This window comes from Falco peregrinus, chromosome 8 (genome assembly GCF_023634155.1).
Source record: "Falco peregrinus isolate bFalPer1 chromosome 8, bFalPer1.pri, whole genome shotgun sequence".
In the NCBI taxonomy this organism is placed as follows: Eukaryota; Metazoa; Chordata; class Aves; order Falconiformes; family Falconidae; genus Falco; species Falco peregrinus.
This window is the reverse complement of record NC_073728.1, coordinates 6,327,485-6,343,402: the sequence shown is the minus strand read 5'-3', so window position 1 is coordinate 6,343,402 and position 15,918 is coordinate 6,327,485. Positions and strand designations below refer to the sequence as shown.

The 15,918-nt window shown below is 49.6% G+C and overlaps 1 protein-coding gene across 1 annotated transcript in view; it reads right to left on the bottom strand.

The window, feature by feature from the left end:
* SLX9 (SLX9 ribosome biogenesis factor) overlaps positions 1 to 13,759 on the bottom strand; it is a 57,291-nt gene extending 43,532 nt beyond the window's left edge. The window contains exons 1-2 of the mRNA XM_055812350.1: positions 13,307 to 13,759; positions 11,579 to 11,687 (exon numbers count right to left, since the gene is read on the bottom strand). Coding sequence (XP_055668325.1) covers positions 11,579 to 11,687; positions 13,307 to 13,744 — 547 coding nt within the window. The 5' untranslated portion in view covers positions 13,745 to 13,759. The remainder of the gene's footprint in view (positions 1 to 11,578; positions 11,688 to 13,306) is intronic.
* Positions 13,760 to 15,918: the final 2,159 nt, after the last annotated feature.

Here is a 15,918-nt window from a genome sequence, read left to right as displayed (position 1 = left end):
AAATTATGTGCTGTTACCAGTTACGCCACATACGAGCGTCAATAATGTCACTTTTGAAGCACTAAAGGGGGCAAACATGTCCTGGTACACAGTTTTACCCAAGTGTAGAGAAAACATTTGTGCACAAGTTGCTCACAAAGACTCTTTGAATAACTCTGCATCCCAAGGATCCCCTGAGCAGAATGGCTTTCGGCATACTATTTCTTAAGTGTGCACTGCAATCAGTGGTGGCCTGAGAGGAGGAGTTGGCTCCGGGAGAGTATCATGTTTTCCCACAATTTTTACAGGCCATGTAATTATGGGCCATTAGTACTATAACTGAAGGATTACAGATTATCTGTGCCCCTATTAACAGACCATATAATTTTAAAAACAAAAACAAAAAAGAAAACCTCAGGCAAGCCAGGCCTGCTACTATTTCAGTAAAGCATAACTTACATAGAATAACACTATAGATCCCACTTAGTCTGAATTATAGACATCAGCTTTTGAAAGATCTACCATTAAATACACAGCCTGTAGTTCAGATAAGGGCTACATCAGTAGGGCAGAAATTTATCTCTCAGTAAATCAGAAATCTGAATTATGTAGATGACAATCTTAGCATAGAAGTCCTTGGAAAAAATACCCAAGCAAAATAACCTTCCTCACATGGGCATTTCCCAGGGGTATTAGTGGAGGAAAGAGGCTGAATTTTTTCCGCACCCCAAAAGTTAGTCAAGGCAAGTCAGAAGTGGCAACACAGAAGGAGACCTTTCATCCACCCTCTACCAGCATCTACCAATTCTCTAAATAGAACGTCTATTAAATATTAAACTCCCAGGATGCACATTTCAGAAATATGTTTGACAGCTTGACACAACTCCATACCGATGGTGGTAACAAGGGAAGGGCTCTAACTTCCAGAGCTGTCAATCCGCCCTCTCCACAAGCGCTTCTTCATCCCTCTCGGGACTCACTCCTTCAATTCACACAGTGTTAAAACTGCTCCTCTCATGCCCCACGAGAGGTTTTCATTACCAGGACTGGTGCTGGGTGGTATCTTTGCCCTCAGTGCACAACTGTGCCTCCTCTCTCTTTGCAGCATTTAAGAATTTTATAACTTGATTATGCCAAAGCTGTAACATTAGAACAGCAAAGGCATGGATTTCAGTTCATAACCCTCTTTTATAACACTGCAGCTTCAGTACTTTCCTAAGCAGGGTTGATCTATTTTTCTGTAAGTAAGGATGTCTGACTATTTTAAACTGATTTAGCAGGAGAATACCAGGGTAGATTAGTATCCTTTTAAAGCTTTGGGAATCATAATCACGGAGCAAGACATGGCGTGACATACAAAAGACCATGCCCCATCATGCCTAACCAGGAAGGCACGGTTAGTGGCCCCAGATTCAGCAAGCCCTTCAGTGCACAAGGGACTGGCACATTTGACCTAAAAAGCACATGGTTGAGCACTCAACCTTTACAAAGGCCGGAAGAGTGCTTTGCAAAAGCACAGAGCAGCACCTTGGAAGCCTCACCAAAGGAGTCCCCAGCTCCACGCTGAGGCCCACCCTCCTCCTCAGCCACCCAGCTTCAACACAGCCCACAGAGCCACATGTAAAGGCTGCTCCAGGGCAGGCATGTACCTTCCACCATCGCTAGCGGTGAACGTTACGTTACACAGCAGGCACAGGCACAGCAACCAACCACAATAAGAAGTTACAGGGATCCGACGCGTCGTTTCAAGACTCATTTCAAGCTCTTCCCACTACTGACAGCCTCCTCTCCCTGGAGCAGGCTGAAAACATCTTGGCAGCTTCAGGCACTCTGGAAAATGTTACTGTGTTTGTGTAGTGCTCAGTATCCATGACCACTTGCTAATTGGAGGAATTTTTTTAATATAAAAATGTTAATTTTAAGAACAAGGACTTAGCCACAGCTACAGGGAGAGGACAACAAAAGCGCTAATTACTTCCATAAATATTAACACAACTGATTCCCATGATCTGGCAGGAAGCACTCACAACATGGAATTGGTCTCTCTCCAGAAGGGAAGTCAAAGCACTTGAAGCAGTGCAAGTTTCAGACACTAATTTAGCTCTTTCCATTTAATTGCACTGACTCTAATTATAAAGTGGAGTTTCATACTGCTATTCTCACAGCCAGCACCACGCTTCCCGGACAAAAAATCGTTAAAGTAATTCTAAGCAGTGTGGATTTTTTACTTTTTAAAATATTATTTTTATTTAAGGCACCAATATCTTTAGCTTTCGTAGGACTCCCACTCCAAATTCTCCTAGAAGCTACCAACAGCAGGTCATGGTCCTCCATTTCAAGCAGTCCACACAGCTGTTCACCTCTGCTGAAGAACTTTGTCAACTTGACTCTTGAAGCATGGTCCCCACTCATTTTCATCCTTTGGACCAAAGCAACAGAAAAGCCGCCTGGCTTCAAGGTGAGTTGCTGCAACAGAGTCTTCTGTTTGAGGCTTCCTGCAGACTCTCATCTGACCTCACTGGATAGGTTTCACATACCACAAACTGCTACTGGAGCTCCTTTCAAACACAGTGAAGTTTTATAACAGCCTGTTGTAAAGCACTCACCGAAACTGCCCTTACAAGGTCATCTGGCACTGTCAAGGTAAGAGCAGCTCCTAACGACACAGTCAAGAAAACAAATACTTTTTTTTTCCAGTTTTCAGCCAGAAAGCAAGGAAGAAGGAATGTATGTTAAACTGCCACCTATAGCAATTTATCCAGGTATGGTAAAATGCTAGCTGTTACCTTATTGAACTTCCAGGGTGGCTATCCTGGATGCAGCCTTGCTCTGCCAATCAGGCTAGCACATACCCTTCCAAGCTCTTCACCTGCTCTCTGCTTTCTGCTGCAAGCTATGGCATGGTCTCCTTACAGGAGCTCCCATCCACACTCAAAAGCAGCCTGCCAGTAGCCCTAAGCATGAAATAAAAGTTATTTTCAGCTACAACCAAGTCTGTAAACCTATTAATGAAGTGGTATACTGCGTTATCAAAAGTTAGCAGCATTCCTTCTCCAGGAGGTTCAAGTTTTCTGCTTGCTGCTATGCAAGAAAGTGATGTGGCTGGCCCCTGCGCCATGCCAGTCGGTGCTCAGCTGGGACCGCAGGCCTCCTGGCAGGGTCAGCCTCCTCCCATTCAGCAGCACCAGTTCAGGCTCTCGCTATGGCATGTCACACCAGTCAGGGTACAGTGATAGAAAGGGTTAGTTACAGCTCAGCTCAAGGCATGGAAGTGAGCAATGGTTTTTCAACTGTGCTTCTGCAAACAGGCAGAAGAACCGCTCCCCCAGTTAATATAATAAAGACACATACAGCATCCTTCACAGCTATTTTTGGCTGCCAAGTCATTAACCTTGGGACTGTGGGGAGAGGTAAAGAGTATGACTTCAGCTGTTTAACCCCCACTCAGCATTTCCCCTCTCCCAGGACTTTTTCCTTTCTTGCAAATTATTTTATTGGAGGTTTCAAGCACTTCCATGAATGACATCTGAGAAAACACCAGCTTACAGAGGGAAGTTTGCAGTTTGACTTAAAACCTGCACATGCCACTCCTGGGACACATCCTTGACCTATGCACGGTACACAAAGGACACAGCCACCCTACAGAAGGTAGGTGGGTAGGAAGGAGAGAAGCACAAAGGAGAGAGGTATGCAGCCCACGCCTGCCCTGGGAAAGTCCTCAGGGCTGAAGGTGGTTACACTTAGATTATTCATGTCTGCTGGGTGGTTGAAGATACAAGAGATAAGAGTCTACAAGAGAAATGAGGAACTGCCAAAACAGTTGCTGGCTTTTCTAAGCCCTTCTCCCCCCATCCCTCAAGCCTGCGCAGAGAAGGGGAGCTGGTCTCTACTCAAGGCTGGATGTCCACTGCCACGTGTCATTCTCAGCCTGTTGTGGGGCAAGAGGCAAGGGACATGCAGAGCTACCCTGTGTGCCCCAAGGCCACAAAAAGCAGCCACCGCCACCACGCGCATCAGGGACAGCAGATGAGTGGGACAGGCTGGGAACACCACTTCAAGGCTGAGCTTTATCCAAGCTGCATTAGCTGAAGGCTCCTTTAATGGAGCTTGGGTGCCCTGTTTTGAAGCCATATTGATATCCAGTCCCCACCCATGAAAGTGAGAAATCCCAGCTCAAACAGCTGCTCCTCCTAGGGCTGCATCTATGTGCCAAGTAGAGATTTTTGAAGGTGTTAAACCAGCTTAAGAGAGAGCATTTCAATGCTCCCAAAATTCACACAGACCAAAGCCTGGGCAGCTAATAACAAAGACAGATGGAGCAGGAACATCTTGTCATTTTGGACTAGCACAACACGTCACATTTTACACACACACTGGAGATGCTACAGCCACTCCTCACAGGCCCTTCTCTGTCATCCTCAGTTTGCAGAGCAAATCGTTCTCACCCCTTTCCATCTGAAGAGTGTTATGGTGGGGAACAGCTTGAGAAAGGCACCCTGCACAAAACAAACACAAGACAGGTGTGACAGCTGCCAGCACAGAATTAAATGCCGAAGAAAAGTGACAGCAGCAAAATCCGGAAGATCCAGCAGCTTTGCACACCAGGGACACGGTGAATGACCAACACAAGCAGATTTAAAAGTACCGCATTAAGAAAAAGCATCAAAAGCTTAAAACCGATATTCAGAAAGGATGCGTTCATTAAACCCAGCAGGATTATTTTTTTTTTTTAATCCTTCAATTACTAAACACTCCACCATGCCAGAAAAGAAAAAAAAAAAACAAAACAAAACAACAAAAAAACCAAACAGGAAACCTCCAGCTTCATGAGGCCAGGCACTGCACAATACCCAGGCAGGCACAGCTGAAGGGGACTACACAACGTGGCAGGCAGCACGCTGTGCAGGAGGTGAAGGAAAGGATCACAATGTACACAGTGGGAAGGCTGCCAACGTCTCAATCCTGTTCGTACCAATTCACATCACCAAAAATCTGCACATAGAAAATGCACAGCACTAAGATTAGACACGGCAGGAGGGCACTCACACCACACTCTGCAGGGTAACACAGCAAACATCTTCCCTGCAGAAACAACCTGCTCCTACCAACAGCACAACTCTGGGATTGGCACAGAAGCATTTCACAGAGCAACGCAATTGGGGTGGGGACAGGAAAGGAAGAGCCATAATATTTAAAGGCCACAAACAAGCAGAAATCCAACCAGCTGACAGGAATAAACTACAGGACACACAGATTTGCATTTTGTCAGAGCTCCTGAAGAGCAATGGGGGACCGGCCACAGCTGCAGTTCTCCAAGCAACACAACAGTGGATCCACCGCAGTGGTAACCATGAGTCCAGACACTGCAGGCACAGCAATGCTAGAAAAGGAGATGTCTTTGGATTCTGCCACACCACCCATTAAAACACAGGAAAGCAAATCATTTCACATGAAGTGTGTGCATGGTCCCATGGCAGGACCACGATGCCAACCAACCATAGGTTTTCTGCTTCTCGTTTGAAGCTACAAAAGGAGAACAGAGTTGGACAAGTGGCTGCAGAGCCCAACGAGAAGCAGATACATGACAGACACAGCAGATTTGGAACACCAAAAGCAGAAGCTGAGCTGCAAACCAGAAAGGCATAGTCAGTGACTCTGCAGAGGGAGGCCTGGTAACAAAAGGAACTCCCAGAGTACCTAAAGCGAAAAAGCAAGCCTGTAGACAGCCTGCAGACTCCAACAACTCCAAGCTGTCAGGTTCCTTCTTGGCCTGATTTTTATCCTCTCCTGTCTCCACGTTTCTTCAGGAGGAAAAGGGACTTCTTTCTTTGTCGAATACTCAGTAATGTCACTCCTCTACTCCCCTCTATGTCACTGACAGAGGAACCCATGCTGCAAGACAGTCCTGGTCATCACAGGATGAAAGCTCTCAAAATACAAAGGGAAACTCAAAGAAGCTGGCCAGGGAAGTGGGGGGGTCACCATCCCTGGAGGTACTTACATAGATGTGGCACTTAGGGACATGGTTTAGCGGTGGACTTGGCAGCACTAAGATTAATGGCTAGACTCTATAATCTCAAAGGTCTTTTACAACCAAAACTTTTCTAAGATTCTATAACTATACTGCAGCATGCATGCCTGAAACTCCCCTATAGCTTTGCATACAGTTGTCTGGGTCAAGGCTTCAGCAACAGCAACACCTTGCACAATTTCCGTTCAGGCTAATGTATGGAAACCTAGACTCACACAGTGGTTTGGGTTGAAAGAGACCTTCAGAGATCATCTAATCCAATCCCCTTTTCATCTTTCACTAGATCAAGTTGCTCAAAGCCTCATCTGACCCACTCCTGAACACTTCCAATGATGGGACATCCACAGCTTCTCTGGACAACCTGTTCCAGTGTCTCGCCACCCACATTATAAACAAAATGCCTCTACATCCAATCTAAACCTACCTTCTCGTAGACCTTACAGTCTCCTTAAGAACCCTTAACTGATCTAGGACCAGAGGCAGCAAATCGTTTTAATCTATGTTTCAGATTTTCTTGGCTCACTAGTAGCGCAGAAGGAGCTATAGCAAAGTGCAGGAAAAGCTACTCTTGCCACAACCTCAGAAATCAAGGCGACAAGCTAAGGTTTTGCAAGCAGTTCTGAAGTGGGAGCGCTTGTGGCTGTTGCACTTTTACTTTTTCAACAACACATCTTGTCAAAATTCCTTTCTGGAGAAGCTGAAAATAAAGCAGGAAGCTGCCAGTCCAGTTGTTGATATCATTCCACAACTGGTTCATCATCCACTCCAAAAAGAAAAAACCAAAAAGGACATTCCCAGGCAAATGGTTTGCCAGAGCCACACTTGAACAGGCCCTTGCTTCAAGGAGCAAACACTGAGGAAGGAAAGCTAAAGCAAAAAAAAAAAAAAAAATAGATAGAAGGCCCCATATGACAGGCCATTATTTCTGACTTAGTTGGAAACATTTAATTCCCACGCTACAGAGGCTCACCCAGATGAGATTTATTTACTCACACTAGTAACAGAAGTCCTTGTGTGGATTAGATTATGGCAAAGCATTTGATTTACATTACGTCAGTGGCTAAGTAAACTACACTGATAGGAAGCAATCACTAAACAAGTGAGTTAACTCATGGACTTAAACTCCAGTGTTCACAGTGATGTTGCTGGCTTTTGTTACCTACGAGCATGTGGAAATCATCTGGAATCTGGTGTTAAGATGAGCTAATTATTAAAGAAGAATTATTAAAGAAGCAGAGCAGGAGAAAGTGGGCAGCAGGTCTGCTTCACAGTATGGCATGGCTCAGAGCTCCCTGTATTAAAATACTTTCCATTTTAGACCACTGCCTTTCTACCGTCACAATTGCATAAAATGAATTCCATTTTGGTGACACATTTTATTACAGTCCCACCCTCTCCCTCTCATACCGCAAGAATTAGTGATGCCAGAACAGCCTAGGCTGGTACCTTGCACCGATCACGAGAAGCGCGCTGGATCAGCCTCGTAACTAAGAGAAGCAACGAGACAACTACCATGAGAGCAGCAGATACTTTGACATAGCACCCTGCCTCCACCAGACACACCAGGAATCCTCAGAGAAATGAGGCTTTCAGTTGGCAGGAACCAACACCACCTGTTTATTCTCTCAAAACAAACAGCCTCCTTCCATCTCTTTTCAGCCCCAGCACACACCTGTGTGGGCATAGACAAACCACTTGTGTTAACCAAGATGCTAACCCTGCTATAGATGCTGAACTTTCCAGCTTATGTATTGTGCTGCACCCTGTCCCTCAGAATAACCACAGCCAAAAGAGCAGCAAAAGCTGGTCACAAACTGAGGAAAAGTAAGGGGGGGAAGGAAAGCAGAGAGAGAGGTCTCCTCTCTCATTGGTGGCTACAGGCAATAGCCCCCAAGCTCCAGCACAACAGTGACTTGGTTTCCTACAGGATTGCACCCCTCTGGCCCTGGCACACCAACGCAAGTCTACCAGATGAAGCTTTTCATCATGTGGAAGCAACCATACTCTGCTGTTGTTTAGTTAGCCCCTAGCACATCACCCAGCCCCACGGCTGGTCTGGGCCCTCCTCTTGCCCCAGCTGCCCCATACTGCCCTGGTGCAGCCTGTGTCCCTACCCTGCACATCCTGGTGGCCTGAGCCACCACACAGCCCCCCAGCTGCCTCTCTGTGCTGCATATAGGGACCTCGTGGGATTTCAGACCAACGCCCAGGGCAGGGGGAACCTGTCGCCAGTCCTGTTGCATCACCACAATCCATTTCCAGGACTTGATACCCTTCAATTTTTCCACCCAAGACTCAGCAAGAGCAGAGCCACCACACTCCACCTGCACATCCCACACCTGATGAGTCCTTGCGATAAGAAACCCTGATGGCCCCCTCCATCAACCTGTGCAGCCTATTTCTGAACCCACAGAAGTGCTCAGCACTCACATCACAGATGGCTGCAGAGTTCAGAACAGGATTCACCACGTGAGACACAAAATGTCTTGTTCAAGTGTGTGTCTACCATCTGCTACAGCTTTGCAGCAGAAGGGACAGCAGACAGCTGCAGCAACCCTCCCTCACCATGCAGCTTCCAGGCTTCCACCACACCCTGCCTCGCTGCCCTCCCCCAGATGAAGAGCCCACTGCTTTTGCTTTAGGAACAACTAAACGGGCATCCCAGGCCTCTGAGCAGCCTTTCTGCCCTTCTCTGAACCTTTGCTGGCCTGCTACATCTTTTTTGATATGAGAGGACCAGGGCCACACATAGCCATACATAGCAGCACACACCATGGATTTATTTATGGAGCATAACAACACTCTCCAGGTCATTCTCTTTTTTTCCTACTTCTCAACAGCCAATTTGCTTTTTTACCACTGTTGAGCTCCAGGCTGACATCTTCTAAAATCTAACCCAATTGCAAATTCTTCCTCAGACTAGATTTTAATTGGCAGAGACCAGACCTGTAGAATGAAGCACAGTGTAAAAATTCAGTACACAAGGGATATTTTTCATTTGCCACTATCAGTCAATTTTACAGGTACCTCAAATAATTCAATGAATTCAAAACGTCACCTCTCTGCCTCCTGTTAAACAGGAGGGGGTGTGCTGACAGGTGGAGCCACAACACAACATCATCACTTCTTCCTTTTCCAGCAGCAAGCAATCTCACAACCCAATGTATCCTGGGCCAGCTCCACATCTGACAGCTTCAGAATTTGTTAGAGAGCACTCCGGCTCGCATAGCTTTGGTGGTTGGACTCCGCCAAGACCATTTGGTCCCCCAGTTCAAGCACAAAGCCAAAATGTGAAAGCCCAAGTGCAGAAAGAAACAGAGGCAGAATAGTAGTAGAAAGGTCTAATGTTTTACCCGGAAGTATCTTTTGCAGACACCTTTGACCAAGCTGCAGTGGTGTGGAAGCACAGAGGGAGATGCTGGCTTTTCTGGGAACTATACTTCCCTGAAGCAGAGGGATGCAAGGTCTAAGAGAGACAACAGTCAAATCCCACAGCTGCCCCTTGGGCTTGGTAATTCATCAGAGTGCTTCCTGTCAGGTCCAAGCCCTGTAACCCGTCCCTTGTTTCACTCATGCCCTGCAAGCCTCTTTAAAACCTGCAAATAATTCTTCCTGGCTTTCCCTAATGTGTCACACCACAAGGCCAGACACAAACACAAAACACAGAGGTATCAGCAATCTTAGGTAATGTGAAGCATGCCTGCACACACACAGAGGGAGGACAAACAAACCAGCTTTCTCAACTGCCACATCGCACCCTTACCAGAAAAAAAAAATTAAAAAAATCCTCTTCACCTGTGAAAAGCACAGGAGAAAGCCTACCTACAGTCTACCAAGTTGACCTTCTCAGAGCTTGAAAACCAAGTGGGAGAGAAACACTTTTTTGTGTCTTGCTATTAAATCTTAAAATAACAATGTGTAGGAGAATCCTGCCCTCTCACCCTGTGCACTGAGCTAAGGGGTGATGGGAGAAAGGAGGGGGAGGGTTGGAGTAAAGTTGAGTATCCTGCTGAAGAGAGATCCCAGGAGACAAAGCACTTCTGCCTAGAATCTCTTTCCTAACGCCAGCGTGTCTGCATTGTATACACAGCCTAGTTACAGCCCACTGAATTAACACAAAAAAATGAGTTGATTTCCATAATGAAAAAATCTCCACATGGCTGCAGACTGATACCACAAGAAAGGGCACAGCAGCTTGGGAAGAGTTAAAAAAAAAAAAAAATCAGATCACTTTTTGCCCGATTGAATTCACAGTTTTGAGCCCCCAACCGAATACCTATTTTTAGCTGATCATCTGGAAAGTGCGAGGGAGCACAAAGCATTGGGGTCAGCATCACTGTCTGCAGAAAGCCAGCACACAGCCTCAGGAGAGGGTTAAACATAGGCAGGCACCACACATCTGCATCATCAGCACTGCACAGGGACCAGCAGCACAGGTCTATTTATAAACCAGACATGTACAGCTGTAGCCTGCAATGAAAGGCTAGGATTGCAGGCTGTCAGCCTTCAACAACATGCTGTCTAATTTAATTAAAGAGATGGTTATGTTCACACGCACACACATATGCACACACAGTCCTTCTCCCAAGAGTTACGAACAATGAGCTCAGTGTTTCGAAAACAATACATTTCACAACGGTTTCTGCGCAGAGGGCAAGCAAATGTGTCTTCACACAACCTTCCCATTCCCTCACCCTGTGACCAATGGGCTACGGCTGCTTCGGCTCACCACTGCTCAGGTAACCCCTACCCCTTGGGTGGTTGCTGGGTTTGTAGCCCTAGACATGAATACAAAATATTTTAGCAATATTAATCTGCATGGAGAGAAGAAATCAATTTAGTTTGCAAACAAGGTTATTTGGGAGTCACGTACATCTTCTGCACCAGGACAGACTGCTGTGCCATCAGTTTTCATTTAGAGGTGTGAAATCTAGTTTCTGATACAGAGCTCTGCCTACCGCTAAGCAGTTAGAGGGAGCATTTCTTTGCTGGGACCAGAAAACAAATGCCTCTATCATCACTTCCCTGCTGCCACTCTGACTCCCCATACTCCCTGGGTGAGCTTGACTCTCCTGCCCAGGGACCTGACAACAGCAAACGACAGGAGGAGAAAACCGCCTGTAATCAAGCTGCTGCGGGTAAAACACAGCTGACTCACAACAAGCAACTAGTTTTCTGACAAAATACTGGTATGAATGGCAGCTGCTGGTGAAGCAAAAGCAAAAGCAGCCAGAGAAGTAGCCAAACCAGGTCACCAGCCAGGTTCTGCTGTTCCCTCAGCTCCTGAGGGCCAGGAGCCTTTGGCTGCATGAGGACTTCCCACAGGTGGGGCTCCAGCTGGATCAGGTAGCCTGAAGCTAGTTTCCCACCTAGGGAGCACTAAGCACACCCATGCCTTTCCACCTCCTCCAACCCCAAACAGAAACCACTTCTATAAGCCTCTGCAGGAACACAGGGAGCTGTGTTTGGGTTCGATTATCCTAGACTGGTTCTGACAGCCACCACAAATACAGTCCCCAGTGTGTTTGCTCACAGCCGAACATGCCACTCATCCAAAATACAACAAACCTGTTCTCGAGGAGATGATGCTTCTGGAGTCCAAGTCAAGCTTCTTTACTAGAGTATCAGGGTCAATCTTCAGCCCAGAAAAAACACCAGAAGATGACAAGTCCCAGTCCTTATCCAAAAGAAACATGAAGCAGGAGTCAGTACAAATACCACCAGGTAACATTCATTAAAAAAAACATCCCCAGAACCACAAAACAAACCCAGCACCATCCAGAGGCAGGACGCACACTCCAGTGATAGCGTGTAGGTGCCTCCCCTGAGCAGGCAGGGGTAGGTAAGTCACCCCACTGGCTTGGTCCCACCAGGATCCTCCACACAGAAAGAAGTTTCACATAGTCATGTTTTGTTTCTTTTATTCCTATCGATCTCTACCTCAACCCAACATCACCTCACTCAAGCGAATTCAAGTATTACTCCTAGGAGAACTGTGAAAGGCATCCTTAGGTACAGCCAGATTACAGGTATATAACACTACAGATAAGCAACAGATGAGCAGATTAGGTGCCTAAATCCTCAATCAATGGTTATTAAGCAGATACAGTGACTACTAGCAACTTACCAAATCTTCAGTATTTAGCTGCTTTAAGCACACAATACCTCTGCAAGTCCTAAGCTTTGCAGTAGTGTCCCTGCTTGGCTTAGAAGAACGTATTATGTTAGCCAGCAGCTATGTCCCAGCACCAACACATAACTTCAGAGTGGCATAAATAGAGTTTTATATGGCACAGCCTACTCCTGAGAAAAGCTGTAGGTGCACAGAAATCATTTACTGCTGTTCTGCGTCCTTGCTGCGAGGGGGCTGGGGGAGGCACCCAGCTTGAACCTGAACTGCTTCTTAACAGTGCTGGTGAAAACAGATGCAGTCTGAATCTCCTCAGTGATTTGTGTATAAACTGCCGGCTCACCTCCACCTGCCCTAAGCTGAAACCAAAGGGAACCACTGCAAAAACGGGCCAGCAGCCGCTGACCCCTCCTCTGCCAACACTGTCTGGTAACGATCCCCAGTACCGCACCCAGGCCACCCCACGAAACGCTGCACAAGGCACCTTCTACACCAGAAGCAGTGGTGGCACGGTCTGTCACTGCCACCTCCCTGAGCTGGCTCCCCTCGCCGCATGCTAAAGGCCTGGTGACTGTGGCACAGGCTGACAGCCACGGCCGGTGGCACGGAGCAGCCACCAGCACCCCCGTGGTGGCACGCTGGGGCTCCCACGGCACACGGGTGGGGCCTTGCGCTGGGCGCCCCGGAGCCCCCGGTCCCCGTCTGCCTCCCTGCCCGCTCTGAGGAGCCGTGTCCCGGCCGAGCGTCGTGAGGGACGAGGCACAGGGCCGCAGGGCGGCGTGGCAGGCGTCACAGGCCTCTTCTAAGTGGGGAAAGGCGACCGGCCTTGGGGAAACGATCTCACTCGATCCCCTGAGATCCCGCCAGCTACCCCTGTCCCACCGGGTGTCCTCAGGTGCCCGGCGCGGCGCTGACACCCCGTGCGGGCCCTGCACCCTGACGGCCACCGCGCGGGGCCTGGCGGTGTCCCGTGAGCCGGAGGGGCCGCCCCGGGGGTGCTTGGCGGGGGGCCCGGGGGGCGACCGGCGGGGGGGCCCGGGGGGCGACCGGCGCATCAGCCGAGCCGGGCCGGGCCCGCCCCTCGCCCGCCGCCGCCCGCGCCCGGGAGGCGGAGCTCTGGTTCCCCCACGCGTGAGGCGGCCCCGCCGCCCGCCCGCCCCCACTACCTTGCCGGCCGCCGAGCCCCAGGAGCCCGGGCCGGGGCCCGGGAGCGGTGGCGGATCCCGGGCGGGCCAGGGCCGGGGGGCGGCGCGGTGGAGCCGCGGGCGCTTGGCTTTCCCCACCATGGCGGGCGGCGCGGCGGAAGAGGCCGGGCCGGGCTGAGCCGCGCCCCGGGGCCGCCCCCGCCCGGGCGGGCCCACGGCTGTCCCTGCCGGCCCCCGGCGCGGCGCGGTACCGGGGAGTGCCCCCCCTCCCGCCGCCGGCTGAGCGCGGGGAGCGCCGCGGGGGCCGCCGCAGCCAGCCCGCTCCGCGGTGGTGACTCTGAAGCGTAATGGTGGCGCATCGCTTGGGTGGGCGGCCCGGGGGGGCTTCGTGGCCTCCGGGCGGGCAGTGGAGCAGGGAGCCTGGAGCCTGGAAACTGCTGGAAGGTGTTCGATCGGCATGCTTAGGTTAAACCCAGACGCTGCCATAAAGGCTGGTGTGAGCCCCTGGAAGAGCTGAGGCCTGTACCGACAGGATGCCACGGCAGGACAGCAAATGGAGCTCTGAAACTCCCTGCCCAGAAACACCATCCGTAGAGGATACCTGGCAAGCCCCGTGGAGCCCGAGCATGTGTCTGACGGTGCTGCCACGGGTGGACCCAGACCCTGGCAAAACCTGACCTGCACCTTCCCACGCACGCCAGGGGATGAGATGCAAAGCCGCTTCTCCCCCCAGGTGAGTAAAAAGCTCCAGCCTTGAGAACCACGGTGGGTTTGCTCTTAAAATGCCCCAACAATTAATACGTGGTTAATATGTCTTCGTTTTACGGCTGGCCTTTCTCTGCCTGTCCTGCTCTGAGCTGTGTTTCCCAGGGCCTGACGTTGGGGAGCAGCCCCAGGGACCCGCATCCCTACCCTCACTTCGGGGCTACCCCGGGTAGCATTTTTCCACTGGATTTTTGAACACCCCCCCCAAAAAAACCCAATAAAAAAATACAATGACAAATTTCATGCTCACCACTTACCGGTTTCTTAAAGCAAGGCAAACTTCTTGCCGCATGCTTCTCTACACCAACTGAAGGTTTTTTCCCTTTTCCCCAGGTTCTTCGTTCAGCCCTGGCTAGTAGCCAGCCGAGCAAGAACGTGCCAGAGGATGAAAAGAGTGAGGCTGGGGGAAGCCAGGCTGCTCCCAGCAGGAAGGCCAGCATGGATGCGTCCATCTCCTGGGCAGCAGCCACTTCCACCCGGCTGAGAGGTTGGTGAGTGTGGATTGGCGTGGGCAGCGTGGGAGTGCAAGGCAAACTGTGCCACACAAGGACTTGGCTGGTGACCCCCCTCGTGGGTACCAAGGACATGGGGAAATGCAGGGAGAGGTGATGCTGCTTGGAAAGATGCCACGTCCAGTTCACAACCAAGCGTACCTGAGGATGGACATCCCACAGCCACCCCAAATCCCTGCTCCCGTCATGCCACCCATTCAGGCGGAGTATGGCAGCGGCTGGGACACACCAGGGAAGTCTTAGTGTTGGTCAGGGATAAAAAATAACACTGGGAAAACTTCCATTACTCTGCTGTAGGCTGGGTGAGCAGCAACATCAATGACCTTGGAGAGGAACCGCTCTGAGAGTGCCCAGCTGGATGCCCTGCTCCCCATCCCAGCTGTTCAAGAGCATCCTGCAAAAACCACAACAGTTCCGCAGTCAGTGGCGGCAAGAGGGGAAACCCAATCCACTCTAGTAAAAATAAAAAGGAGAACTAATAAAAATCATTAAAAGAAAATAGAAAAAGGAATGTTTAACAGCTTACAATGCTTACAGTGGGGTTGGGGAGCATACACGCTACGACTTAAGGATGCCCACCCCCTTCACCTGCGGCAGGCTTAAACATCAGCAAGGAGAAATAAGATGCAGAAACAAAAAGACATCCTCTAAAAAAAACCAGGAAGTTGTTCCCAAATCAGGAAGTATCAAAGATTAAAATGTCAAGCAGGTGAAACCCACACCCGAAGAAGCATGGGATTTGCAGGCGCCAGAGGTTAGCAAGCAGGAGAGCATGTACACGAGCATCCTCACACTGCTAGCTCCAGCCCTCACTTGCTTCTGCTTGGACATGTTGGACATGTGAAAGCACAGACACAGCATCAGGAGTAACTACTCATTGGCTAATACATGTAGTAAATAGCCAGGACTCACGAGCTACCAGGCTAAACAGTGATATGCTGGAGATAGGGCACGGCTACGTGTTAAGGGTCCCCAGGGAATTGTTAGGGACAGTGCTTTTCTGTGGATGTCCACTCCAGGCCAAAGCTGCAAGAGGGTGTGAAGAACAGCTCGGGACGAACTGGGAGAATGCCAGTGAGTTTCAGCTTTGGGCTGCAAGGACCCATAGCACACCCGCTCTGCTCCCACCGCTCCATCCCAGCCTTCCCACCCCTTTCCCTCGACCTTTTGTCAGTGGGAGCAGAGCGGTTTGACAAAGCCAATGAAATAAGAGAAAAGAGCAGCCTGACGAGGGCCTTATGCAATACAAAAGGAAAAATGACTACAACTCATCTCACTCAAGCACACTTCCTTCCCCCAGATCTGCAACCGGCAATGCTGGCAGGAAGCCCCACCAGCTTTCCCAGCTTCATGTGT